This window comes from Glycine soja, chromosome 4 (genome assembly GCF_004193775.1).
Source record: "Glycine soja cultivar W05 chromosome 4, ASM419377v2, whole genome shotgun sequence".
Lineage (NCBI taxonomy): Eukaryota > Viridiplantae > Streptophyta > Magnoliopsida > Fabales > Fabaceae > Glycine > Glycine soja.
Window position 1 is genome coordinate 41,225,601 of NC_041005.1, and position 27,644 is coordinate 41,253,244.

Below are 27,644 nucleotides of genomic sequence, written 5' to 3' on the forward strand. Positions count from 1 at the left end.
GGTTGGCAAGGACCACTGATTATCAACATTGTATTCAATGAAACTTAAAAGTGACATTTTTTTTTATCAATAGTGACAAAGTTAATTCTGGGTTCATAAAGAAAAAGAACACGAGGAAGAAAAAAAAGAATGGCAAGGCTAAATCATTGAACAAGGATAAAATTACCTTTTAATTTTAGTAAGATTAATCCATAATTTTTTTAAAAAAATGTAAGAATTAATCTGAATCATTCAACTTATTTTATTAATATATTAATGATTTTGTAGTGTACCCGTGCATCAAGAGATATGATAGTTACTGAATAAAAAAAGAAAAGAAAATATGATATTCATATTAAAATCGATCCGTGTGTTACGTGTAGCCATCATATGGCAAATTATCGACATCTCCAACTTTCATTTCCTACTATTTATTTTATTGCTGAAAAAACAGTACAGAAGATAATTTGAGCAACGTCGCAATAAGTGAAATAAACTGTCACTTTTTTTTCATAAGATAGACACATTAACAATATAAACACTTCATTAAAGGTCCAATCGCTGGAATAAAATGTAAAATATAAATTACGCCTCATTTCACTGTTCATTTTATTTTTTATTTGTTATCTCCAATAAAGGGACCCTAAGAGTTATTATCTCTTTATTTTTTTTATCATCCATATTGTTTATTATATTTACATTTTTTTTATTTTCTTATTTTTCTTGTTAATTAATATAGTGTGGCATCAATCATTTTTATATATACAGTATTATTAGGGGTCCACCATTCCTGCACATAAATAATAATTTAAGAGATGTGAGGTCGCTTTATTCACTGAGGTATAGTGGGTCCCAATTCGTAATTACATACAATACTTTATTTTTATATTATAAATTTTCTTTACCTCTTTTTGTCGTATCTGCTAGTTTATTGTATATTGTTTTTCTATTTCTCTCACATTGTATTATAAGTTTCACCTTCTTTAATTTTTATTTAGAATTTTGATCCTTTTTTTCACGACTTTAATCTTAAGAATTTAAAAATATATACTTTTAGTGTAATTCTCGTTGTACATACATGTATTTTTTCACTTTTTATATTTTAATTATTAAAATATTTTTTTAGTTGTTAAATAGTAATTTCTATTTTATCAGAATACTGACACATTATTAGTTAACCATAAAATTAAACAGTAAACGTTTACAAAATTAAGAATTAAATTAAAATTAAGAATTTATTAAAATCTTGAATAAAAAAAGACCAAAATAACATATGATGAATTAAAAGAAGACTAAAATTGTAATTGAGTCAAAAAAATTTATAAGGAAGAATATAATTTCTTATTACAAATAGAGTGATGATACATAAATTCCTCCATCAAACACCTCTATATAAACATGGTGATATATCAAACACTCTATTAGGATATATTATCTCTCTTTAGATATCTTCCTCTTACATCATAGGGCCTTGTAATACCTACATTATTAGCATTGGATGTCCACAAATTTTTTTCCCTACAAATACTGGATGTACTTGCTTATCTCATCATCACACGTTCCAAGGTCAGCATTCTCAAACAGGAAGCTGGATGTGGAACTGGAAGACTCACCCAAGTTGATCTCAGAGACACTGCAGTCACCACCATTCGCAGCACAAATTTTGAAGGAAACATAGTTAGATGAAACGCATTGCCAGTTATCTTCATTATCTTCTGAAAAGCATGAGGGTGTGGTAACATGGTTGAACATTAGTGTAGGACCAGAAGGGGAGTCAATTGTTTTTGTTATGTGTGGTTTATCCTCAAAAGGGCTTAAAGCATTTAAACAACCTCCAACAAAGCTATCATCACTAGCAGTGGCACCTTTTTCACTGTTTTCCATCAGTTTTGAGAACACAGCTTTTGCAGCTTCAAGGCCATGAACTTTATGAGGGAGGGAAGTAGCCATCTTGTTCAGTAACTTAGCAGAAGTTATAGAATGACTTGGTGAGGTCAAATTAGGCTCAAGGGGGTCTCTAATATTGTCACTTTCTAACCCAATACCAGTTTTAACCACACTTTCACTTTTGCTGTTCCCAGCAACAACAGGTTGGCATGATTTGATTAGTTCTAGGTACCCTGATGCCAGAATTTTACTAGCAACTTTGTTAAGAAGATGAGTTGATGATGAGATTGACCTTGATAAGTTGTGCTGATGAGATTGGCTGGTGTTTGGTTCATGGCAATCAGTTTTCTCTGATGGAACCATGCACGTGTCATTAGATTTTGATTCTGAGGAACTATCAGTGCTATTTGGTTTTGAACTTGAGGGATCCACAGCATTCTTTTCGAACTGCTTTTTCAGATATGAGTTCCAATAGTTCTTGATTTCGTTATCAGTTCGCATGGGTAAGTGCTTTGCAATACTTGACCACCTAGCAGGAAAATAATAAGAAAGCAATTCAATGTGTTAAAAATTTGTCCACCATTTTCACCTAGCAAGACTTGTTTGGATAAACTTTCCGGTAAACACTAATAGGAGAAGAAAATAAAAAATAAAAATAAAATAATTTTTTTCATGAGCTAAATTAAATTTAACAAAAATTTTAACTTATGCACAAGACAATTTTAGTTTATAGAAACCTTAGTTTTACCTTCTTATTTTCTTCTTTTAAAAATATTTGCGTGAAAGTTTATTCATACAATAAAACAAGTAGCTTAATTAATTAAGCTTCAGAGCTACATTATAGTATTATCCATTGGAAAGACCAAAATATGATTGATGGGAACTAAAGTGTTATTCTAACAAAAGTTTCCCATATCATAAAAACCAAATTAAATGCATAATTTCTGCAGGGTATCACAAACACTCATAACTATATATTCCAGCTACTAGCAGCTAGATCTTTCACCTGTTTCCAAGAACCGCCCGAAGTTTGATAATTGTCTGCTCTTCTTCTTGGCTTAATTTCCCTCTCTTAATGTCAGGTCTAAGGTAGTTAAACCATCTCAGCCTGCAACTCTTTCCACATCTTTTAAGACCTGCACAATACACAAGAAGTACTCAAAAAATTGCCCTCATTTTATTGTAATGGCAAATGTTATTCTCCAATTAATTACTAGTTAGTTTAGCCATATCCAAGAGCAAAGCTACTCAAAGATGTTAGCCAAACTAATTTCTAAACAACTTTGTTTCTAACCTGTAGCAATCAAAGGAAATGATCATGATGCTAAACCCTTGATTATAATATAAAGATGTAAATTATTTACCCAAATAGATAATCTAAAACAAACAACAAATCCTACTAAATGAGATCGGTAAATATAAATATTCTAGAAAAAGATAATCAAATTAGACTAATGATGTACTACCTAAATCTGAACCATTCAAGACTATGATAATATATGAAGAGTTCAATTAAAACTAGAATTTGACCTGCTTTCTGTGGCAAGGTACGCCAGCTTCCTGTGCCATGTTTCTGAATGTAAGTAATTAGTTTCTGGTCTTCTTGAACCGTCCATGCCCCTTTTCTCAATTCCTCGTGACTGCAGCAAGGAGTCCTTCCCATTTTACAAAGCCATATTGTGGCTGAGAAGGGAATTATAGCTCTTTATGCTGGAGGGAGGGGGGTTGAGGACTTGCCAAAACAATGGTGAGAAAAAAAAAGTGTAGTAGTGACACTGTGCCTCGGTGAGAAAAAAGGGTTATTATGATTATACTATGTGTGTACGGTGATGGACAGACAAAGTGATCTGGGGCATTGAAATTGTGGCTCTAGCTGCTACATGTGTTCAATTTAAGCCTCTTTGGTACGACCACTTTCAACATCGATGGCAAGGGGGGGGGCGAAAATATGGCTGGACTTATGGAGATACGATAGTTCACTATGCGACAAATAGTACTAGTATAGTTAAGAATGGTCCTTAAGTTCACCCTCGCTTACCTCGCCGTGGATTGGAGTTTGACCATTTAGTCCATGAGAAATTTAGATAATAAGCAATTGCAATCATATATCCTATATTATCTTATTATAGATTATAGAATACATACATCCTTTCTAAATGCGAACCAAAGGTGGTTGTCGACAATAAATTTAAATTCTGATGTATGCAATAGCAATTGGACCATATATATGATCTTGTCATTTTGTACCATGCAAGTGAGTACGGTTAATTGGTTCCTAGCTTGCTCCACTTCTTTGAGGCATAAATAGATAATGAAATCACTACTATAAATTAACATTGTTGTATTTACATTGGTTATCGAAAAATTGATGTAGTAAAACATGTGGTGACATTTTCGAAATTAATGCTAACTATTTTAAGGCGTTAACGACAGTTTTTATAAAACCATCTTTGATGTGAATGTTATGAAGGGGGTTTTATAAAAACCGTCTTTGTTTTTAACTTAACTACTACGGTTTTTTAAAAATCATCTTTGAAGTCATCGAATTTTTAATTACTTTAATTTTCACTTTTCACTCTTTGAATATACATATGCCTTTAATTTACTCGGTCTTGCCCTTCACTCTGTCGTGACCTTCGAAGTTTGCCGCAAGCTCCGTCATGCCCTTCATTCTACTTTAGTCTACACTACTCTGTCTCACTCTCATCCCATGTACCATCACAGCTAGTACATTCCCTCCATTGCTTCCAACTGCCTCTGTTGTGCAGTAAGTACCAATGTCTTGATGCTCCTAAATTTAATTTCTGTTATTTGTGCTCCCTCATTTGTTATAGCTTTCATTCATACGTGTCTGGTGTTTGCAACATGCTTATGAATTTGTTGACATTGTAAATTTGTGTTTGTTTAAACCCTACATATACTGGGTTTTAAGTAGAAATCCCTTTTTCGAATATATTCTTGGCTGCTTGAAGAAACCCTTGCATGATTTAAGTTGTGAGAAGCATGTGTGTAATGGGTCCACTGTCTCTACCAATACTACTTTGCTACATGGCCCAGAAGGTCGATTATATTTTTATATTAAGGAATTGTGTAACATCCCATTTTTCGTAAGCTAATTTAAAAAAATAATTTTTATTTATAAATAAATAGAGTTTTAGAAAAATGATGAGATTCTATAAATAAATAAATAAGGAGATATAATTATTAATTAAAATAATTATTTGAGAGAAAATAAAAAGGGTATTTTATTTATTTGTTTGATAGAGAATAAAATAGAGTTTATCTTTATAAAATAATAAATAAATAAATAAATAGAGTAAACATAGTTATAAATAGTGTTAGGTCAGTTTTCACACTGACGCTGTCTCTTTTTTCCCTCATTTTCGTTTTTTTCCTTCTCCTCTCAAAACCCTTTCTTTTTTTTCCCGCAGCCCACCAAATCTGTCTCAGAAAAACGACGATCTCGGACTCATTCACCGTTGGATCATCGTGAAATTTGAGTATCACATTCGCAACACAATTCCGAGCATTTTCACCATTGGGAATTTTGATATCATCTCTGAACTGAGAGAAACACCCTTCTCATTGTAGCCTTTTTCTTTCCCGCAGAAACCCAGAGCTGTCTTGGTAAAACTACGATCCCGGTTTCTTTAACCGTTGGATTATTATGAAATTTGGATATGTTGTTTGAAATTCAATTGCGCACGCTTTGACCGTTGGGATTTGCGAGATGATGTTCGTGGACAGAGAAAAAGGAATCACATGAAGATAGTCCAAATGGAGGCTTCAATCCCTTTTACGTTTCTCTGACGTTTGGGAACTCTATCGGAGCAGTCGGAGGAGAAACTGGAGGAATCTTAGGGAACCGCTCGAGATGTTGTTATCGCTGTCAGAAGACACGTGAGTCCGCTTAGAGGTAAGGGATGAATTATTCACAATTGGGGATTAGTGAGAATATGTGTAGGGATCCTTAGAGGATTAAATTCGGGTTTTATTTTGAAATGTTTGTTAAATTGCAATTTTTCCTCTATGATTATAAATGTTTGCACTTTACTACAAATCCTTTTTTTGATATAAAAATACAAATAAGAATTATTAATGCTTGTTTCATGCTACATAATTGCATAAGAGATGAACAACAAAGTGATCCAATTTTGGAAGCCCAAGACTTGGAACTTTTATCTGTTGTTGACTGAGTTAATCAATCAACAAATGGAAAGAGTCACAAATAATATTGGAGATGAAGTCACAACTATCCAAGCAACTAAGGAATGGACAAGATTCCATGATACTTTAGCAATGAATATGTTTGCCACCTATCAAATAAGAAGAAACTCTGATTAGGGAGATGTTTTTAGTGGATTTGGATTTTATTTCCTATGTGTAATTGACTCTATAGTCATGTATGTGTGATACTTTGGATTTTTGTATTTCATAATACTTTGGATTTTGTTTTCTTTTTATGTGTAATTAATTTTATACTTTCGTAGAATGCTAATTTGACATGTCTCACCTTTATATATATGTGATTATATGTGAGATTATTTTTTTTTGTCTAGAGAAATGGAATCAAGCAATGTGAAGAACAAGTCAAGTGGAAAAAGAAAGATGTCTAGTGAGGACACAAGAAGTTACTTCGCATGGAACTTGGAAATGGAGCGTGTACTAGCTTATGTGCTTAGAGATCAAAGCAATTTGGCCAATAAAGGTGATGGAAATTGGAAAGCAGTAGCATACAGTACTGTAGCTCAAATTTTGTCCAAGTATTTTGGAGTTCACCTCATGGCAAATAATGTTAAGAACCATTTTAAGCTTCGGAGAACATGGTATGGAATTGTGAGTGACATTCTTAGTCAAAGTGGATTTAACTGGGATAACACAAACTACATGATTACCATTGAAAATGAAATTGCCTGGAAAGAATATGTTAAGGTAGTCAATCATCTTTTAATTTTATTCATTTGTAGTTATTATTTGTGTTGTTATTAACATGTTTCTATTTGTTTTTCAAGTCACATGAAGAGGCCAAACGATTTTGATTCAAAGTCATTTCTAATTGGGGTGATATTGTTGACCTATGTGCAAAGGATAGAGCTACTTGACTCGGAGTAAAAAAATGCATTAGATGCATATGATATCATGAGCAAAGAAACAGATGAAGAGGAAGCAATTCATAGTGTGAGTTTTGACTTAGAGGGATCAAGTTTCGCCACAAGAAAAAACATCCGCCCAAGTAAGAGTGGAGAGAAAGAATGGATGATTTCCTCAATGAAAGAAGTAGTCGAGTCATTGAAAGAATTTGTTGAAGTGACTAAGAAGAAGATGGAGAACAAAAAAAAAGATGGAGATAAAAGAAGCTCAAGAAATGGTACATGAAGTGGTGAGTGAGCTAGATAATATACCTAATTTTAATGGTGCACTTCGACATAGAGCAATCGATTGGTTGACAAAAAAATCCCATTAAGTTTGCGATTATAAAAGCACTTCCATTGGATGAGAAAGAGGATTACATCTCGGCTTTTATGCCTTGATGCCAAATTCCATGTACATTTGATATCATGACAAGTATGTTGATGTTGTATAATTATGTTTTACATTTATATCTCTCATTTTGTATAGCAAAATATGTTTTAACAAATATGATTTGTTCAGTAGCACTTAACATTATGTTTTCTTTTGCAGAAAAGATGTGCTTATGCAAAAAAGATGTGAAGGAATTTTTGTGCTAAAGCAAATACAATTAGAAAATTTGGAATCATTTTGGAAGTTGGACTTATTTTGTGACTAGATTTTGCTTCAATCCAAGTTTTTTTTTTGGTGTAATTGCATTAGTGGCCAATGACTTCTATAGAAAAACAAGTTTTAGTACCAAATATTTTTTATGTTGTGAGTTTTGTAGTAGGCTGTAAATGGAATAATGATTTAAATAGTTAAATTATTATATTTTTAATTGAAATAGATTAAAATTGTACATATTCATTGGAATATCACACTCGACAAATAGTACATAGAATTTATTAATGAAAAAAATAATTATTTTATTAAAAAATTATTTTATTCAAATATATAAAATTTTTAAAAAAAGAATGCATTTGATTATTTTAACAAAACAAAAAATTTTGAAAATGAAAAAAAAATTAAATTTTTATCCAAATACAAAATTTAAAAAATAAAAAAATTTAAATTGAAAGATTTAAAATTTTCAGAATTAAAAATTCTTTAAATTTTAAATTATCTCATCCAAAAATATTAATATATTACATTTTTTGATTTTGTAAATTTGGAATACATACATTGCCCAAGAACTCAGAGCTGGTGTTTATGAAGAGATTGGTCTCACATGCAGTGCTGGAGTGGCACCAAATCGCTTACTTGCTAAGGTTCTGGGTACTATCTCCCAAACATTTTCCCCATAGCTACGTTATCAGCCCATTTGTTGAAGGAGAAGCTTTAAAGCACCTTATCATTTTACATTTAAGATACTAACTCCTTTAGTAGAGATGAAATGATTGTTTCATCTTGCTGGGAAATTTCATGCTATGGCTTTATAATATTGACATTTTACTCTCATATGGGTTTGTTCGGACATAAACAAGCCAAATAGACAGTATGTTTTGCCAAATGACCGCATGGTTGTTATGACCTTTGTATCCTCCCTTCCTATCAGAAAGGTATGCTTTAGTTTATTGTATACTGATTTCATCAATTATTGGGGTTTCCTGATTCCAAATTATTGGTTTTGTCCTACATGTGGGCTGCATGAGTGATTTATATGCTTTTGTGATTAATAATGATGAATGTTACTAACAGATTGGGGGCATTGGTAAGGTCACTTCGGGTGAATATTTTGAAGGGAGTTTTTGGAATTAACACATGTGAGCAGATGCTGGACAAGAGTAGCTACATTTGTGCATTTTTCTCTCGGTCAACAGCAGGTTAGCCATCTGTTATGGTGTTGCTGCTTTCTTTATTAATGTGAAAAACTAATATGCAAGTTAAATTTACTGCCCTGTGATTTCCTACGTTTACATGGCAATTCTGCTGAACTTTGTACAAGTTTTTTATTTTTTATTTGATTCATTCTGTACATCTATTTTGAAATTTTTATCTTCTTTGCACAGCTACTATTTGTTAAGTTTGTAATATAGGTTTTTTGACCATAATTTGTGTTTTGATCATATGTTCGGTACCAAATTAATTATGGATTTCCTTTAATATATGTGACTTTTTGTCAATTTGCTGCAGATTTTTTTTGCTCTGTAGGTTTAGGTCTTGGGCAGACAGATTCTACCTTTCTAAAATTTCGGAAAAGTATTAGTAGACACTAACATAGATGAGTGTCAGCTACCTAGAATGGATCCTTACTTAACTTCCAATTGAGCAAGCATTGAAGCTATTTTGACGGTTGCAACTTGTGGCTTTTAGCCATGCCTTTTGATGAATTTAGCTCCTTCAGTTTATTTTGAATTTTTGATGCAGATTTAGGAATGATTTAACCAAATTTGGTACTTCAGCTCATTCTGCAAATCACAAGGCACATGAAACAAGAAAAAAAAAGATTGTTTTAACTCTTATCTATGAAACTAACATTTTCACTGGATATCAAGGGGGATTAGTCTTGGGTTTATGGAGATAAAATATATTTTACCCTGTATATGTATAAGCTAGTCCAAAAATTAAAAAATACACACAGTTCCACTTGTGTGCATCTGACCTTCCCAATCCATTGGAGGTTGGGAGTCTGGTTCTATCATCTGCACTTATTCTCATAAATGCCAATTCCTCTTGTGTGTATTTTTTAATTTTTGGGCAATTAAGCCCTGGTCCGCTGTTTTTGAACCCTACCCCTTTACCACTTTTTGTTGTATAATTTATCTACAGTCCTTTCAACTGGATGCAATTTTTTGGCTTTTTTTTATCCCTTATTCTTGTTGAATCTGAAGCAGGGTACATTTATTGATGTAACGGTGGAGTTGCTGGTCATCCAACCTGGGGAACCAGCTTTGAACCCTGGATTCAAAATAAGTATTGGTTTTTGTTCTGGTTCAAACCAACGAAGTTGAAATATAAGCCCATAAATAAATTGAATTCAAAATTCTGTGTCATCTTTCTTTAATATAAGGGCCTAACTGGGTTGGTTGGACATATACAAGCATTTAGAACAGACTACCTTTCTATTGAGAATAGAATTCTTACCATCATTAATATTTAGTATGCTAGCTACTATAATTTTTACTGTTGGTCTCACATATTACCTGCAAATCTATGGTTCCCACATTCTCTCCTTCCTTGTCTCCAAAGGGAAAGAGTATTATATTAGGTCAAATGGTCAATGGAATGGAATGCAGCATGATTTTCCAGCCTAGTATAACAGTCGACTGGTTGTTGTAATTTGTATTGCGCCATCATAATATACATAATTTTTATATTATGTCTGAAGTTGTCCGAGTTTTGTATATGATTCCTCATTTGTTACTTATTGATGTGCAAATCTTCAGATGTTTGTTCATTATTTAAGACAATTAGTTTACTTTCTCAGGCTTCACCTGTTCCGATTCGGGGGCGTCAAGCTGTAGTTGAGATAAAGAGAACTACTACCCGAGGTAATTTGAAGTTTACTATTACAACAGAATAAAAAGAGAGAGAACCAACTGATTTTGTATTACGAGCTCCATGATAGTTGTAGTATTTCTAGTTGTTATTGCTATGATTTTAGTGGGATGGTAGTGATCAGGAATAGGTATAGTCTTTTCTTTTTAAAAATTGAAACAGATGCTATGACTGGGATTGGCAGTAGGTTAACCATGAGTCCTTTTTTATTTGTTGCTATGATGCAACATTTTTATATCTAAGTTGAGATTTTAATTTAAAAAGGGTTATTATTGGTTCCATTTTTTGCTTTTTGATATACTTGTAAAATCTAGGAATGACTTGGGTCAAGGCTTTATGTTTTTTATATGCTATCTGTATGGGAAGGGGGTGCAGAGGAAGAATTAAATGGAAACTGAGTGAATAACCAAGAGCAAGAGCTGTTAAATGTTATATTGGTAAAGGGTGAAGATAATGTTATATTATTGTTTATCTTTCAAGGAAATTTCTTGGATTTCATATTTTCAATGTAGTCATCATAAGCTCTAGTCAATTACTTGGGATTTCTAGTACGGACCTCTTTATTGAAACTCAAATATCTGGGATTCAATTGGTTTGGATTGCAGCCTTAAATTAATTGCACTTGCGTGTCTTTCATTCTCTTTAGCAGTTGAATATGACATACTGAGTTTCTAAATTAGATAAGACTTTCGGTATATTTACCCATGAGTCATCAGCATATGAACCACTATGGTGTATTTGAAGAGGAGCTTGCTGAAATGCTATCAGCTGACATGCAAAAAGAGGGTCTGTGAGGGCAAACATTGACTCTTAAACTAAAAACTGCTTCTTTTGAGGTATTACTAGTTATTGATGACTTGACACTGTTTTCTCTTAATATTTTCCTAATACTGGTGGAGAACAGTTTAGTTGGTTTGTCACCTTTGAATATAAAAGTTGATTGAAGAAAAAAAAAATATGATTTGTTGAACTAAGTGACCTGTTGTTGTTGAAGAGCAATGTAGTTGACCACAAGGATATTATGATTTGTTGATTTTTCTTGATTTTTGTTCAAGTTTCTTTAGTGATGTTTCTTTGTCTCCCTACAATTTACTGTCCGACTATAATTTTCTTGCAAGTGCTAATAAATGCACAACCTATAGGTTCGAAGTAGAGCTGTGACATTACAGAAGACATCAGCTCAAGATTGGAGCACTCTGATTTTCATCTTGCCGAAAAGCTTCAAAAGGAAGAATCTAGTATTCACCAAAAATCTGTTCCGAGTCAAAGGTACAATATTTAATTATCTTGTACAATTTACTTTACCTTTTACAATTCCAACATAGGAATTGACAGAGTGCTAGTGTGTCTTCTCATTTTTGGTTAAGGAGTTCTTTAACGTAATATGATTAATATATGTTCTTTATTAAATTATTAATGTGTCATACACGTTAGAATGTTTGACAACATTTTATTTTATTTCATTAGGGATTTATTGTCCGTGTCTGTATGATACAGCTACCTTACTAGTTGTACAAGAGTAAAAAATTTGGAAGTTCTAATGAGGTGGTACCCCGTGGTTTTCAGACGTTGGCAGGCAAATTATTTAACAGAAATTCTTATATTCTAGATATAGTCTTATGATCCCATGACATATTTTAAGGTTATTTTGATTAATTTACATTGACCTTCACTTAACATTACTTCACCGAACACAAGAAAGTTCAAACTTACGACAAGTTTAATCTTGTTTTACACAAGCTAATCCTGACAGAGTATTACTAACGTATTATTGTAGGTTATTATTGAAATACCTTTGTTCCTGATTTTCTCATTGGTTGTGGCTTATAGAAGGTAGTACTCTGATCTTTGTTGGTGTCAGTTTGATTAAATGATGACAAACATGGAAACAGGCCATTGATGCTACTGATGCATTTTTTAAAAAGCTTTAAAGCCTAGTCTGCTTCTGGACCTTTAATGAGTTTGGTCTGTCATCGATAGATTGAAGACAGTACTGTACTTGTTACCTTCCAAAATTGAAACAAGGTATATGTGATAAAGTAATATAGTCTGATCTTAAAGTTTTGATGTTTTGTCAACTATATGTATTGCTAAGTATATGGAACAATCTTCATTGGCTGGTACTCCAACCTAAAGATTGTTGGTGCAAATTGGTGGTGATAGCTCCACAACAATCTTTATTGAAAATCTGACATAATTATTAGTTGAATTCTTCCTAGTTTAATAGTTTAAAAATCTGTCTAGAGTAAAATGATGTGCTTTCCGTTATCATGTTGTTGTCAAGTATATGGATTCGTGAAAATGAAATTTTTTGTCTTTCTGGACATGCAGGTAGGTAGCACAAAATTGACTGCTTCTTGGGTACACTCATACATAGGCATGACAATTCTCCCCGCAACTCAGGGATTCCCGCGGGGATTGTCCCATTTGGGGTCCTGTGGTCGGGAAAAAATTTCCTGTGGGCACGGGGATGGGGATGAAAAACCCCCGCAGCTAATTCGGGGACGGGGACGAGGACTATGCTCCCCGTCCCGCAGGGTCCCCGTATCTCGCGTATATAGAATTTTACTTATATACCCTCATAACTTATAATATGTATAACATAAATATAAGGGTTAACATAGTATTTTACTAGTAAAAAAAAATACAATATAAAATTATCATATATATAAGTAATATCTCACAAGTCACAAAAACACAAACATTACCCAAACCTTAAAACGCCGCATCAAACATTCAGACTTTGTTCCTTGACTTTCTTCTTCACCTTTGTTCCTTCTTCACTGCTTCACCTTCGTTCCTTCTTCACTTCTTCACCGTTCGTTTCACCATTTCACATTGTTTTCACCCTCTTCACTTCTTCGCTTCTTCACTGTTCGTTTCATCGTTTGTTTCACCAGTCCTCTTCACTGATCGTTTTAGCCGTGAACTCGTGGAAGCCTTCATTGCACCTTTTTCTTCTTTGAGTCGCACCGTGCATTTATGGGTTTCGCAACTTCGAATTGTTCTTCCTCTGTTGTATGTTCTTCCTCTGTTTTATTTATTTATTTCTGTTGTATTTTCAATTCTTTGTTCTGTTGCTAGCTTATTGTGATGTTTTGGTTTGACTGATTCATTGTGTTTAAAATTTGTAATCTAGCAATAAGAGTTAGATTTGTGCATTTACAATTTTACATGACTCATTTGTAAATTTTGTTACTTGTTTGTTGTACAGAAAATGGATACGCCTATTGATCCATCTGTTAATAGTATTGCTTCATTAGAAACACAACAAGTTGCTAATGACGCACAAAGCAATCCGGTGGAAGAAGCAGAAATTTTCCAATTATAGAAGTTGAAGATGTTGAAAGAAGTCCAAATAAAAGAGGATTAACTTCTGCTGCTTGGACCCATTTCAAAAGAAAGAAAATAGAGGGAAAATGGAAAGCTATATGTAAATATTGTGAAAAGAAACTTGATGGTGATACAAGATCAGGTATGAAGCATTTGCACAACCACATTAGAACCTATAAGCTTCGAACAGTGAGGGGTCCAAAGCAATCAATACTAAAAACTCTTCAACAATCATCATCTTCAGTAGGAGATAGAGGCGAATCTAGTTTAGTTGAAAACTATACCTTTAATCAAGATGCTGCTAGGATGGAATTCACAAAGATGATTGCATTGCATGAATACCCTCTTGCTATGGTTGATCACATTGGGTTTCGAAGGTTTTGTAATGCTGTTCAACCTTTGTACAAAGTAATATCCCGTAATACATTGAAGCTGGATATACTAAAGTTCTATGAGAGTGAAAGAGTCAAAACTATGAAGTTAATTCAAACAAATTCAAGTTGCATAGCTATAACAACGGACATGTGGACTGCATCGAATTAAAACAAAGGCTATATGACTATTACAGCCCATTTCATTGATAACAATTGGAATTTGCAAAGTCAGCTTATGAGGTAAATAATCATTCACTTGAAAGTTTTATGATTTTAATTTTATATAATTGGTAATATGTGTAGTTATAGTAACATGTATTCATAGAACTTGATTTTAAGATGAATAATTATTTTATTTTAGGTTTATGTATGTTCCTACACCGCATACGGCTGAAGTTCTTGTAGAGATTATAATTGAACATTTTTTTGAATGGAATCTAAATAGAAAGGTATCTACAATAACTGTTGATAATTGTAATACTAATGATGTAATGATTCCTAAAATTCTTAGCAAGTTTGGACGTAGTTTATTTATTTTGGGAGGGACTTACTTCCATATGCGGTGTTGTGCCAATATTTTAAACTTGATTGTGAAGGATGGAATGTCAATTATCCATGATTCCATTGAGAAGATTAAGGATAGTGTTTCCTTTTGGGTTGGAACACCTAAGAGGGAAGAAAAATTTATTGAGGCTTGTGAACAATTGGAAATTCCTTATTCAAAGAAACTTAGGATGGATTGTAAAACTAGATGGAATTCAACTTATTTAATGCTTGTTTCTGCATTGTCATATCTTGAAGTTTTTAAGCGTTTGACTTAAGGAAAGCCTCAATATAATTCATTGCCAAGTGATGATGATTGGAAAATGGCAACTGAAATTTGTGAGAAGTTGGAAATCTTTTATAAAGTTATTGAGTTATTTTCAGGTACACAATATCCAACTTCAAATGTTTATTTTCCAAAAGTGTGTGAAATTCGATTGGCTTTGAATGAATGGATTTTTTCTTCTAATAGCACCATTCAAGGTATGGCAGACAATATGATTCCCAAGTTTGAGAAGTATTGGGGCATAATCAATGGAGTGATGGCAATAGGGGTTATTTTGGACCTAGCTTGAAAATGAAGTTGCTAAATTATTTTCTCCCTCTCATGTATGGAAGTGAAAGCACAAATCAATTGAATAAGGTGACAAAATTATTAGAAGATTTGGTTTCTGAATATTAATCTAGGGAAAAGATGACTACTATTTTCATTTCATCTTCAATAGTGCCTGGTTTGACTAATAATGGTGGAAAGGTTGATTGAAGTTTCAACTTTTTAAAATATGTTCAAGAAACTTCTTCGGGTGATTGTGTTAAATTTGAATTGGGTTTATACTTGGAGGAGCCTGTATTGTTTAATCAATCAAATATTAGTAACTTTGACATTTTGAGATATTGGAAAAACATTGGAGTCAAGTATCCTACTTTGCAAAGGATTGCTAAAGACTTTCCAACTATTCATATCTCAACGGTTGCTTCAGAGTATGCATTTAGCATTGGTGGACAGTTTCTGACTCCACATCGTAGCAAATTAAATGAAGACACTGTTGAGGCATTGATGTGCTCTCAAGATTGGTTGTGTAATGAGATTGAAGGTAATAAATGTGAATGTATTTATACATGATTTTAATGATGTCAAAGAAGAATCAAACAAGGCTGCTTTAAAAGGATAAGCCTTGATTCAAGATTAATACAAGATTGCTTCAACAAACAAAGCCTCGATTCAAGATTAATACAAGATTATTTCTTCAAGATCAAGTTTTGTCTCAAAACAAAGGGTTTCAAAGTCATGCAAGACTCTGGTAATCGATTACCAGGAAGTGTAATTGATTACCAGAAGGGAAGTTTGAGAAATAGTTGTTGAAAAGGATTTTGAATTTGAATTTTGAACATGTAATTGATTACCATATGTCTGTAATCGATTACCAGCAACGAAACTCCTGAAATTCAAATTCAAAAGTCATGACTCTTCAAAATATAACTGTGTAATCGATTACCAGAAACCTATAATCGATTACCGGTGAAGAAATCCAGAAAAAGTTTTTTGAAAAGACATATCTCTTTAAACCATTTTGAAAAGGCACGAAGGGCCTATACATATATGTGTGTGTTTGACTTCAAAAAGCAATGAGAGAGATATTCCAAGAGAACTTCATTGCCAAAAACTCTTTCAAAAAAAACTCTTGGACAAACACTTGCAAATTCATTAAGAGTTCATCCATGGACTTCAATTGTAATATCTTTCTCTTCAAGAGAGAATTCCTCTTCTTTCTTCTTATACAAAGAGATTGTTTAAGGGACCGAGGGTCTCTTAAGTTGTAAGGATTCCTGAACACAAGGGATGAGTTGTCCCTGTGTGGTTCAGACTTTGTAAAAAGAGTTTTACAAATATAGTGGAAAATCTCAAGTGGGTTGCTTGAGTACTGGATGTAGGCACAAACTTTGTCGAACCAGTATAAAACTGTGTTTGCATTCTCTCTTCCCTTATCTCATTTATTTTGTTGCAATCAATTTTGTCTTGCATGTTTAAAGAATATTATTAAATTGATTGTTGCTTCTTCTGCATTCTGAGTCTATCATTTAGAAGGAGGTTAAAAGTTTGTTAGTGAAAATTAATTCGCCCCTTCTTAAGATAACTGAGGTCATTTGTCCAATTTTACTTGTAAATTTTTCTTCTAAGCAATTAATTTATTGTAATGATTGTATAATTGTGTCATTAGATTCCTTAAAATCAAAGATGGAATTTTGCTTAATAGTTGACGATGCAGACACAACAACGCCAACGGTATGAAAATTTTATTATGTTAATTCATGACTTTTTTATATTTTATAAACACATATTTACATGTTTCATTGTGTAGGTTTGATGTTGAAGATGTTTCATTACACTTGGATGAAAGTATGAAGACTTGATTCAATATGATGATGTTAATTTATTGTTTGAAGACTTGTAATGTTATGCTAGTTTTATTGTTTTTATTGTGTAATATTGTAACATTAATGAGTACTTGGATATTTCTTGGATGCTTTTATGCTTATGTGATTTTATTACTATTATTATTGATTTATTTTGGTATTCTTAATTATGTTTTAAACTTAGAATTAAACCTTAAATTTATTATTGTTGAAAAATTGAGATAAAACAAAAAAATTGTATTTTTTTTTTATAATTTTTGACATTTTTTAATGTAAAATAGGGTTCCCACAGGTCTCCGCGGGGAGCCGGGGAACGGGGATGGGGAGTAGGGTAAGGTTCGAGCCGCGCGGTTGCCATGCCTACTCATACAGTGAAGTCAGATTTTGAAAATGGTTGGCCCTCTCTTGTGTGTCTTCGTCTCGAACACAAATCAGTGACACCCTTTTGCATATTTTCTAAAGTGAAACCAGTTGGCAACATACCTGGGAATACACTAAATGGCTATATGTATTGGGCAGGAATTGGTATTTTCCACTCAGGGGTTGAAGGTCAGCTGACAATTAAAACCTTTTCAAATCTCCAGAATAGTTTCTGTTCATTTTATAGAAAGATATGTGCCTAGAGTTTTGGTTCAAAGTTATTTCTATCTATGCAATCTTTAATGGACCTTACATCCTATATTTATGTTCATTTAATGTTGTCATTTGATCCAGTACTTCATACTTCCAATATTTGTAATATATTTTCTGTACCTCTAATTATTTAGTGAAATTTGAGTACTCATGTAATACCTACTCCTTGGATAGTTATCATTTCAATAGTTTCTTCATATTAGTTAGCCTGTCAATTACTCATGATATTAATTTGTGCATATAGTTTCACTCTGTTTGGTCATAATATTATTAAGTATTCTATTTGATTATTGATTGGTTGTTTGGTTCGTTACTTTCAGTTGTCATGATATTAATAAGTATTCTATTTGATTTCATTATTGATAGGTTGCTGGTGTCAAGGGTCTTCTTTTCTATGGTGTAGGTTGCTAGGTGCAAGGTATGCTAGTATAAGAATCCATTTTGAATTAGGATACGGTATATGTTGTTGTCAATTAGGATACGGTATATGGTTCACGCACGCATAGAAACAGGTAGCGGTAACTGGATGGTATGACAGAAAATAAAATAAAAAAAGCTAGAAAATTAAAAAATAAATTCTAAGACGGTTCTTAGCTAAGAACCATCTTAGAAGAGTCACATTCTAAGACAGTTATTAGCTAAGAACCGTCTTAGAATGTGGTTGATCTGAAATAGTAATGATGGTCAAAGAGGAGAAATGGCAATAGCAAAGAATTGGTGATGTGTCGGAGAGGAGGAGTGGTAGTAGCAAAAAATGAACTAATTATTGTCGGGGTTTCCAAGGGAAAAAACTGGAAAAAAAAATTGTTTTTGAAAAAAGTGTAAAAAAATGTTTTACTTTGGCATGATAGAATTCGTTATGGTGAAGGAAAAAAAAAAGCACCTTCCCCTATCTTTCATTTTCCACATAACCTGACTCTTCCTTTGTGGTGAAGGGCTTGGCGCCGTGCATGAGAATAGGAAGAGGTGCTAGGATTTTGACATCGACAACAACAATGGAGAGTAGAGAAGGAAATAGTGCGGTGGGGAAAAAATGCATAGGGAAGAGAAGAAAGAGAGGGAAAGGGATGGGGCACAGTGGTGTTGGTGTTGTTTGATGGAGGATCGCTGATGCAATTGTGTTGGGTGGAGATGGGGTGAACTGTTGCAGTGGTATAGACTGTTGACGACTAGGGTTGTGCAGGGGAGGAAACGGGGTGCTAAATGAAGGGTAAAATTGTCCTTTAATTATTATTGGGAGTGCAGGAAGGAAAGAAGGAGTTCATGAAGTAAAAACCTTAAGGGACTTGGGCCAATCAAGAACAAGGCAAACCGAGGGCGGTTTCTTGGCAATTGTTATTTTTACCTCCTATTTCTATTAATATGCCTCCCTTTTGTGTGTTCTGAGTAATTCTTTTTCCAAATATACCCTCCTTCCGGAAATAAGTTTTCAGAGATGAATTTTCCAAAAGAAAATGAACTAAGCACCAATTTATCTTCTCTATCCCTCTGGGTTAACCGGCACTACAACTGTGATTTTTTTCTTCTTCTGAATTTCACCTTTTTCTGATTGTGTAGAAAGCCGATTAGAGTCCATCAAGAAGCTAGTTAGAGAAAAAAAAAAACAATTTATCTTACTCTCATTGTGTTCCATCCCAAACAAACGGGCTTTTTTTTTGTTTTTTTTTATTGAACCTCTTATTTGTCATGAATATGTTTATAAAAACTGTCCCGTCTCATTTTTCATTTATTACTGTCAACATATTACAGCTTCTACAATTTTTCTCTTTTTACATTTTTTTTACTGAAATTATTATATATATTAATAATAAAAGAAATATCTCTTATTTGGTGTCCTCGTTCTATTAGACAACTTTACTCTTATAACATTTCATAAACTTTTAAATTTTTCTTCTAACCAATACTAACTTCCCACTACTTCTATATTATTAGTTTTTTTTATTCTGTCACTTTTTTATTATTATTTGTATTTAATTTGTTTTTATTTATTATTTAAAAAATTTAGAGAATGTCTCTCTTCCCCTAATAATAATGGAAAAGATGGGTACCGTTCAATTGTTTTGTACTTTTTCAACCGTGCAATTGCACGGGCGCTGATCTAACTTCTAATCATTTGTCTTTCCTCTTTGTTTGATTGATTGTTTTTCTATTTAGAATTTACTTTTCTAGATATAATCCTTTGGTAATTATAATTACTTAATTAGCCTTTGGACTTCCGTTTTGCATATTGCGTGAAAAATTATGGTCCCTGGTTGCCATGATCCAATCATGTGTTTATTTTACTTTAAGAAAATTTCTTCTTATTCTCTGGATGAAATTTATTTGGTAGTACTTATTGAAATTGCTGTTGCCTATTTTAGTTCTATATGCAGTTATCTGTTCAATACTACAGTACTACTAAATGAAAGATTTGGTACTTGTTATTTGTACTTTAAAAAGGCCGAAAAGTATATGAAATATTACAACTAACTAGCCTGTCTTCTGCATTTTGAAGTGTCGAATTATAGGCAATTTATTAAATACATTTACATAAGTGGTGAATTCTTTTCCTGTCTCCGTGGTTGGCGTTGTCGCCGGTTTTCAAAATTGATGAATTAATCTAGGGGACCATGGATAATGCATATGAAGACATTCATACGTACCATATCAGAGATTAACTGTGGGGAACATGTTGAAGGCAAGCATCCCAAGGCTGATCTGTACACTTGTTTTCTGCATCTTAAAAAGTGACTATTAGATTTCAAAACAAAAACTTGTGGATGTAGAATTGTTGAACATCCATTTAAAGAGGGTCATGAATAATTCTTTTACCGGTTAGTCATAAAAAATATATGTTTTACTAATCAATCATCTTAGAAAAATTAAAATCCATTTAGATTGAGCCGCATTAATCGACCATCATCTGACTAATTAGTCAATTGAATTAGCGGTTAGCTCCCGATAAACAACTAGTTTCAATAGCAATCATAAGCTAATAAATTATCTTTATTTTTCCAATCATTAACCATAAACACACATGACATGTCTTACATACTTGGTCTCTTGGTGAGACAAAACATGACATGTCTTACATATAGAGTAGTAAATAGTTTTTAAATTTAAATATGTTTCGCCTGTTATAAGGAGAAAATATATGTTACAAGTACTAATGAAATAATGAAAATAATTAGCCAGAGGATAAAAATTATCCCAAATTAATAAATAACTTTTTTTTGTATTTATATGCAGAAAAACTATTTGTTAGCTATACAGGTTGAGCATAGCTAACAAATAGTCATTCATGTTATCAATTAAACTTGTCAACATTAAGCCTAACCAAGTTTCATTTGGACAAAGCCTTAAACCTCATCTCCATGCTTCTTTAAAAACCAATTCTTGAACCCCTTCTCCATTTGTACAAGCTCACACTTAGGGAGAGAGGAGTCTATTTCTTCTCCTTCCAAGCTTCATACAAGGGATCTTGAGGTTTCTTCCCTAAAAGCTTTGGTAAGAGGCTCTTAATCTTCTTCCTTTTCTCGGTTTCAAATTTTATTTTTCTCATTCTTTGAAGCTTGAGACATCCAAATCTGAGTTCTTTGTTCATATTAGCATTTTTGTGTACCTTCATCAAGGTAAGGGGGTCTTTCCATTTCTTGAACTCTAATCTTGTTATCTTTGGAAGCTAGACTTCATTGCATGTTTTGTTGATGTTCAGAATTTCGTAGCTACTGTCTAGGCTAGAACTATGTGATATGTTGTTTTCTTAAGATTCTAAGGTTAAAAATGAGTTTCTTGGGTGTCAAAACTTAGGGTTAGCTTTAGATTTCACCTAAATCGGAGTTTTCTAGCACAAGTTATGATAAGTTTAAGGATATTTTTGTAGGATTAAATCTATCACAAAATTGAACTGGTTTTTATAGTTATATAGATTGTTTTTCTTAAATATTTGACTTTAAAAATGAGTTTGTTAGGTGTAAAAATATAGGATAGCATATAAAATTCATGAAAAATTGATTCCTGAAGCACCTAAAAAGTTGAAAATAACTTTAGAAGCAAAAGTTTGTGAAACTAAGTAACAGTTTAATTTCAGATAGTAGACAACTTATCTTAGTGATTTGTAAAGCCTGATGACTATTGTAAGTTTGGAATTGTTGTTATTGTTGAATGATAAGATCAGCAGAATACGAACTCCAACAAATTATATATGTAGTGTGTGAATTTACATCCTACTATATATTTGTATATTGTTATTCTATCTGTACATGCTATGATTTGGGTTCGATAGTGTCCAACCCTCAACAAATTGATTGTTATGAATGTTAGATGGTTGTAATTACAACTGTTATGTTGTTAATATTTTTTTGTGTGATAAGTGATTTTTACCGGTTAAAGGGTCATAATTGGTTCCCTAAGAGTGGTACGTAAGTCTAAGCCTCATTTTCTCTCTTGTTTATTTGGATGTACGAGAGATTGTTGATGTATGTGGTATGAGGGCTACATACGCAATGCAATGACAAAAGCAAGTGGATTGAATGGAGAGTAAGGATCGTTGGTTCTATTCCATTTGTGAGAAAGTGAGATTACGTTGAGAAAGTGGATGATGGACAAAGATACACTAAGGTATAATGGGTAGAGAGGTTCGAAGAACCTAGGGGAACTAGCGATTGGTGACTACCCGATATTTGATGCACTAATTTGGCTCGAGGAACTCACTTTGCTACTCCTGACAAACTCTAAGACTTGTTTTGAGTTTGAAGCTTAGGGATCGATGTACATTGTATCCATATGTGGCAATCACTCCTAACATTCATCCATGTAATTGTGTAAGACCATCAAGACCTAGGAGGCTTAATGATAAAGCATGGGCCCTACTATGTGACAAGTGTGTTAGTTATGGGCTTAGGATCTCAAGAGCATTGTTTGCCTAGAAAAATCACACATAGTGGTTACGTAGGTTGTATCTCTTGGTTTGTTTGTGGCATTTTGAGGAACAGAGGACTTACCCCTTACAACCAACAACTTTTAGGTATCGATGACATTGAGGACGTCGATGCCCTTGCAAGCCTGGCGTAGTTCACAAAGGGAGTGGTTATAGTCATGTGAAGTAACACGTACTACATGGTATACATGTCACACCTAGGTACACGTGGTGCCAGTGGAACATCTGGATGCTATGCCCGCTATTATAGATTATATTATATCTTGTTATATTTCGTGGGGATTCACATATCTTTTAGAGCTTCGCTATTATGAAGGTGTTCGTCTGTACTTTGGACTTGAGGAATCTCCTCACAACTTGGAGTTCAAGTTGATTCTGGAGGAGTACGATGAACAGGACAACATTCTTAGCTATCGCATGGAGCCAATGAGCATAGCTGAGGTTATCAAGGATAGAGGAGACTATTCAAATATGGTGTTCGAGGAGTACAAAAAAGTTTTGTGGCAATTAAAGCCATCATCCGAGGTGGAGTATGACGATCCTCGTGAGGACATGCCTTAGATTTAGTTTAGTATTTTTAGTATGGTAGTGGTCTACTCTGGTCTTAGGTTTCTTTTGCTTATTTTGATATATTTTGAGGAATGGTTTCTTTAAGTAGAAATATTTTATTGTAGTAATTCTGCATAACTTATTTCACTTACTTTTAGATACTTTTTAGATACTTATGAGCGATATTTGTATTTGTTCTTCTGTGACATTGCTTATATTACATTAATTTATGTATGGAGACTATATTATTTTATATTTGTACTTATTTAATTTGATGTAAAGATATATAATTTTTGAATAACGTGTTTATATATAAAAAAGATGTTTTACCAAACTGAAATTAAAAATTAAAATTAATGACGTGTATTTCAAAAATAAAATAAAAAATTTATTTTTCAAGCAATATCTTTAGACTGAAAATTAAAATATTATAGATATCATTATAAATAAATCATTATTATGAATAACAAAATTCTTTCTTTCGAAATTTAACATATGAAAACATATTAAAGAATCAACAATATTTTTTTATTTAAAATCCTGTAAAATCATATTAACAGCAATGGGCATGAGAAGACAAGAACGAGACAACTGGCGCAGAGGTGGAGACACGTGGCACCGGCGAGCGACAAAGTGTGAGTAGTGTTGGTTGTGTTGGGGAGTCGATGACGCTAAGCAAAAGCAGAAGCGTGTGGGCCCTTTCATGCGTAGCTGTCAACCGTTAAATTAGGCCTAACTCTGATGTCACCTTCTGTTGCGGGACACACCATAGGTCTCAATTCAACCGTTAGGATATGACGATAGTGGGACCCAAAAATCAAACCATATTTCTTCCTATAGAATCGCAAATCACCTTAATGCCCTTTAATTATGCTATTTTGTTTTTCAAATGTTGTTATTCTATTGTTTAGCTGCCAAATGAAAAGAGAAAATATTTATGCACTGAAAATTTAAAATTATTTAAGAATTATAAATTATTAAGTACACTAAATTTATTGATTTAATTAAATAAATGTATTACGATTAATCTCAAATAAGAAACTAATTGCTTTTGCTTATGCAAAATGAGTTTAATTTTAATTATTACTGTAATAATTTTATATAGTTTAATTATATATGACTGTACCGTTAAATTAATTGTGTATCATTTTTTATATAAAATTATTGTAAGATTTTAGAAAAATAGAATAAAATAAGCAAATTCGTCCCGCGTATCCGAATACCAATTTAAAGTAACATGAATTTAATTGACTAAACCTAATTCAGACAAGCTGGTAAAACGGATATATACGGAAAAAAAGATTTAAATATGTTTTTACTCATTCAAATTTGAATAATTATTTCTTTTAGTTTTTTATTTAAAAAAATTATTTTTATTTGTCTCTTAAATTTTTTAAAACCTTCTTTTAGTTTTTTTTTATTCAATGAGCTCATGGTTTATAATTTATGATGATTTTTAACTATCAAAATTTATTTTTTAAAAATAATTTCTAACTATTTTAAACCATCAGAATATTTTATTCGGATGATTTAATGGCCTTTTTCACACATGCATTTACGTGTTTAGAATGTCTCACATTTATTTGCAGCATATGGATTTATCTACAAGTAACATAATATATTAAGCTAAAATATATTTATGATCTTTGATATATATTTAACTTTTATTTTTAATGTCTGATAATTTTTTTCTTTATTTTTGTTTTCTAATATATGAAAAGTTTTATTTTTTATGCTTATCGTTAACCGGAGATATGATTGTTAACTTTTTAAACATAATACGATTGTGATAGTTTTAAAACCGTTAGTATTTATTTTGAATTTTAAATTATAATTTATGGTGATTTTTATTTGTCACAGGAAAACAAATCCAGTATCCCCCATAACCAGTAGATCTAGTCGGCACAATCCCCCAATAGCACCATTCTGTGTCACCTTCTCCGCCTCAGTACCATTGTGTGCAACCCACTACCAATTCATCATCTTCACTCACAATCTTTGCATAATTTATGTTTTTTGCTTATGGTATTTTTTATTTTATTTTTCTTATGTAATTTTTGGGTTTCCAAATGTTGGTGATATGAGGCTTTTGAGTTCAACGTGTGATAGGAAGCTTTTGAGTAGCCGGGAGGAAACAAAAGTGAATCTAAGGGGGTGTATTGGATTGGGATTTTGAGAGAATATTTTGACAAAAACAATCTTGAAGATTTTAAAAGATTATGTGGGATTGTATTGATTTTGTGGGATTTTAAAAGATTTTTTTTAAAAGACTTTTTACAATCAGGATTCTTAACCCAAGATTTTAATGGATTTCTAACACAGATTTTTAAGATTTCAAAGTACTTTATGGATTTTTAAGATTTTGAAAGATTAATACATTTTAAACAAAAAAATAACGGAAGTTACAAAAGTGAATGAAAAAGATGATAAATAAATTATAATGTTTGAATAAAGAAAATAAAAACGATAGAAATTTTTCTTGTGAATCCCCTATTCATAGCATCCACCAAGAAGTGTAACAACTCATTGGTATCCTCCATAGTCCAAGATACATAATTATCTTTGTCTCTACTCTTTCCTTTGTTATTTTCTTGTGAATCCCCCATTTGATCGCTAATATATATATATAAGAAACTAGTTATTTGACAAAAATAGTTATTGTTTCCTAATTGTCAAAAGTATAGTGACTATATCCCGAATAATATACAATTCAATAGAAAAACCAATAAAAAACTACCTAATAATAAAATAAGGGTCATGCTAACATGCGCACTTAGGGCACATGTTAAGGATACTTCCAATAGTAATTATGTCTTAAAAACAACAATTTTTTACTTTTAAAAAAGTAAATTGCACAACTTTCAATACAAAATTTCTATACATAATACACTAACAAGTGTCTTAAGGGCACATGTTAGCATTTTCCATAAAAATAATACTCATATATCATAAAATCATTTAAAAAAAACTATTAACAAAATAACAATAATAATAACACAATAACAATTAAAAAATTATTAACACAATAATAATAATAATAACACGCTGTCAAACAAATAATAATAACACATTAATAATTAACATTTTAATAATAACACAAGAAAATAATAATAATAATAATGGACGTTGTAAAAAAACAAGTTGAAGAAACAAAAAAAAAAGAGTTTTTTATTTTGATTTGCATATACAGTACTAAAAAAAAAGCAATATGAAATCTTGATGCATATCAATTGTCATTCTTTTGATGCATATTCATTGTCTGGACGTTGAAAACAATATGAATACGAAATCTTGAAGCATATACAGCACCCTTTTCTTTTGATTTGCGTAATATACATATAGTATGAACAATATTGACTATCGATTGCCATTAAAAAAATAGGTGAAATTGATTGAAAAGTTGTAAAAGAATGAACCTGGTAGTGGTTTGTGTCTTGTTCGGCAGGAGAAGAAAAAGTTTTTGGAAGATTATGAAAAGTCTCAAGGGTTTGGGTGAGATTGTTGGAGGAGTATTTTGTGTATTTCTAACTAAAAAGTCTCTCAAAATCCATTCCACAAAAGAATCCATCAAAATCTATTTACTTTTGAATATCAAAAGACATTTTAAAAGTGGTAAGAAATCTCAATTGAATATCAACAGATTTTGTTGCCCTGAAAAAAAAATCTTTATTGTCTTAATTGAATACCACAAGATTTGTTTATATTTTATAAAAGTCTTGATTGAATACCACAAGACTTTTTAATCATAAAAAAGTCTTTTAAAATCCTTTGAAATCTTAATCCAATACATCCCCTAAGTTTGATTTTGTATGATTGAGATTCAGAGTATTTTAATGTATTTTTTTTTTTTTTGCATTAATTGATTCTAGTAGCTTTTAGTTATCAGAAATTTTAATTTTAATTTTAAAATGAATACTGATAATTTTTCAACTGTTATAAATTATATTATCAAATATTTAATAAATATATGATCAATTGAGACATAAACTTAAAATAAAACTTTTTAAAATTAGGAAGCAAATACAAATTTTTTTATTATCGGAAATCATAAACGAAAAAGTCCATAAGAATGTCAACTAAATCATACCTTGTGATCCCTGAATAGTGTACCGAAATGGTTGAGATAGCTAGGTCTTTTTTTTCAAAAAAAAAAAAAAAAAACTTGAGTTCTATGATTTTTCTTTTTCAACCTTTTATTTTATGAAAAGATACTTATGTCATTTTATTCGTAACAAGGGCTGGAATATAATATAAAATATGATCGAAAAATATGATGACTAACATATAAAGTTGACGCTCTAGCGAAGACATGTATGACTATTTCAACCTCTTAATAGTACATATATAGTAATAGTCTTCTATATCACAAAAAAGAAAATACATCCCGTTATATTTAATTTAAA

At 32.0% G+C, this 27,644-nt stretch overlaps 2 protein-coding genes and 1 long non-coding RNA gene across 5 annotated transcripts; 2 read left to right on the top strand and 1 right to left on the bottom strand.

The window, feature by feature from the left end:
- Positions 1–1,280: 1,280 nt before the first annotated feature.
- On the bottom strand, positions 1,281–3,813 carry LOC114409701 (transcription repressor MYB6-like). Its single transcript, XM_028373269.1, has 3 exons — positions 3,397–3,813; positions 2,873–3,002; positions 1,281–2,395 (listed from the first exon to the last, which is right to left on the bottom strand). The coding sequence occupies exons 1-3, from the start codon at positions 3,527–3,529 to the stop codon at positions 1,498–1,500; spliced, it is 1,161 nt and encodes a 386-aa protein (XP_028229070.1). The 5' UTR covers positions 3,530–3,813; the 3' UTR covers positions 1,281–1,497.
- Positions 3,814–6,429: 2,616 nt separating this feature from the next.
- On the top strand, positions 6,430–6,905 carry LOC114410808. Its single transcript, XM_028374730.1, has 2 exons — positions 6,430–6,798; positions 6,879–6,905. Exons 1-2 carry the CDS (start codon positions 6,430–6,432, stop codon positions 6,903–6,905), a joined length of 396 nt encoding a protein of 131 aa, XP_028230531.1.
- A 1,243-nt stretch (positions 6,906–8,148) lies between these two features.
- Positions 8,149–17,238, top strand: LOC114409702. Of its 3 annotated transcripts, XR_003666186.1 has the most exons (9): positions 8,149–8,537; positions 8,677–8,801; positions 10,406–10,469; positions 11,157–11,312; positions 11,619–11,745; positions 12,254–12,501; positions 13,691–14,423; positions 16,946–17,010; positions 17,087–17,238. It is a non-coding gene; the product is annotated as an uncharacterized LOC114409702 (long non-coding RNA). The 3 variants fall into 3 exon arrangements; XR_003666184.1 differs by lacking the exons at positions 11,157–11,312; positions 12,254–12,501; XR_003666185.1 differs by lacking the exons at positions 11,157–11,312; positions 12,254–12,501; positions 13,691–14,423; positions 16,946–17,010; positions 17,087–17,238 and having other exon boundaries at positions 11,619–12,041.
- The last annotated feature ends 10,406 nt before the right edge of the window (positions 17,239–27,644 follow it).

Bases quoted from the DNA above. Each gene is read 5' to 3' on its own strand.
- LOC114409701 (XM_028373269.1), bottom strand. From the start codon at position 3,529: ATGGGAAGGACTCCTTGCTGCAGTCACGAGGAATTGAGAAAAGGGGCA. The intron at 3,003-3,396 runs GTCAAATTCTAG...TGTATTGTGCAG, and splicing joins TACCTTGCCACAGAAAGCAG to GTCTTAAAAGATGTGGAAAG. The intron at 2,396-2,872 runs GTGAAAGATCTA...TTTTCCTGCTAG, and splicing joins CGGGCGGTTCTTGGAAACAG to GTGGTCAAGTATTGCAAAGC.
- LOC114410808 (XM_028374730.1), top strand. From the start codon at position 6,430: ATGGAATCAAGCAATGTGAAGAACAAGTCAAGTGGAAAAAGAAAGATG. The intron at 6,799-6,878 runs GTAGTCAATCAT...TTGTTTTTCAAG, and splicing joins CCTGGAAAGAATATGTTAAG to TCACATGAAGAGGCCAAACG.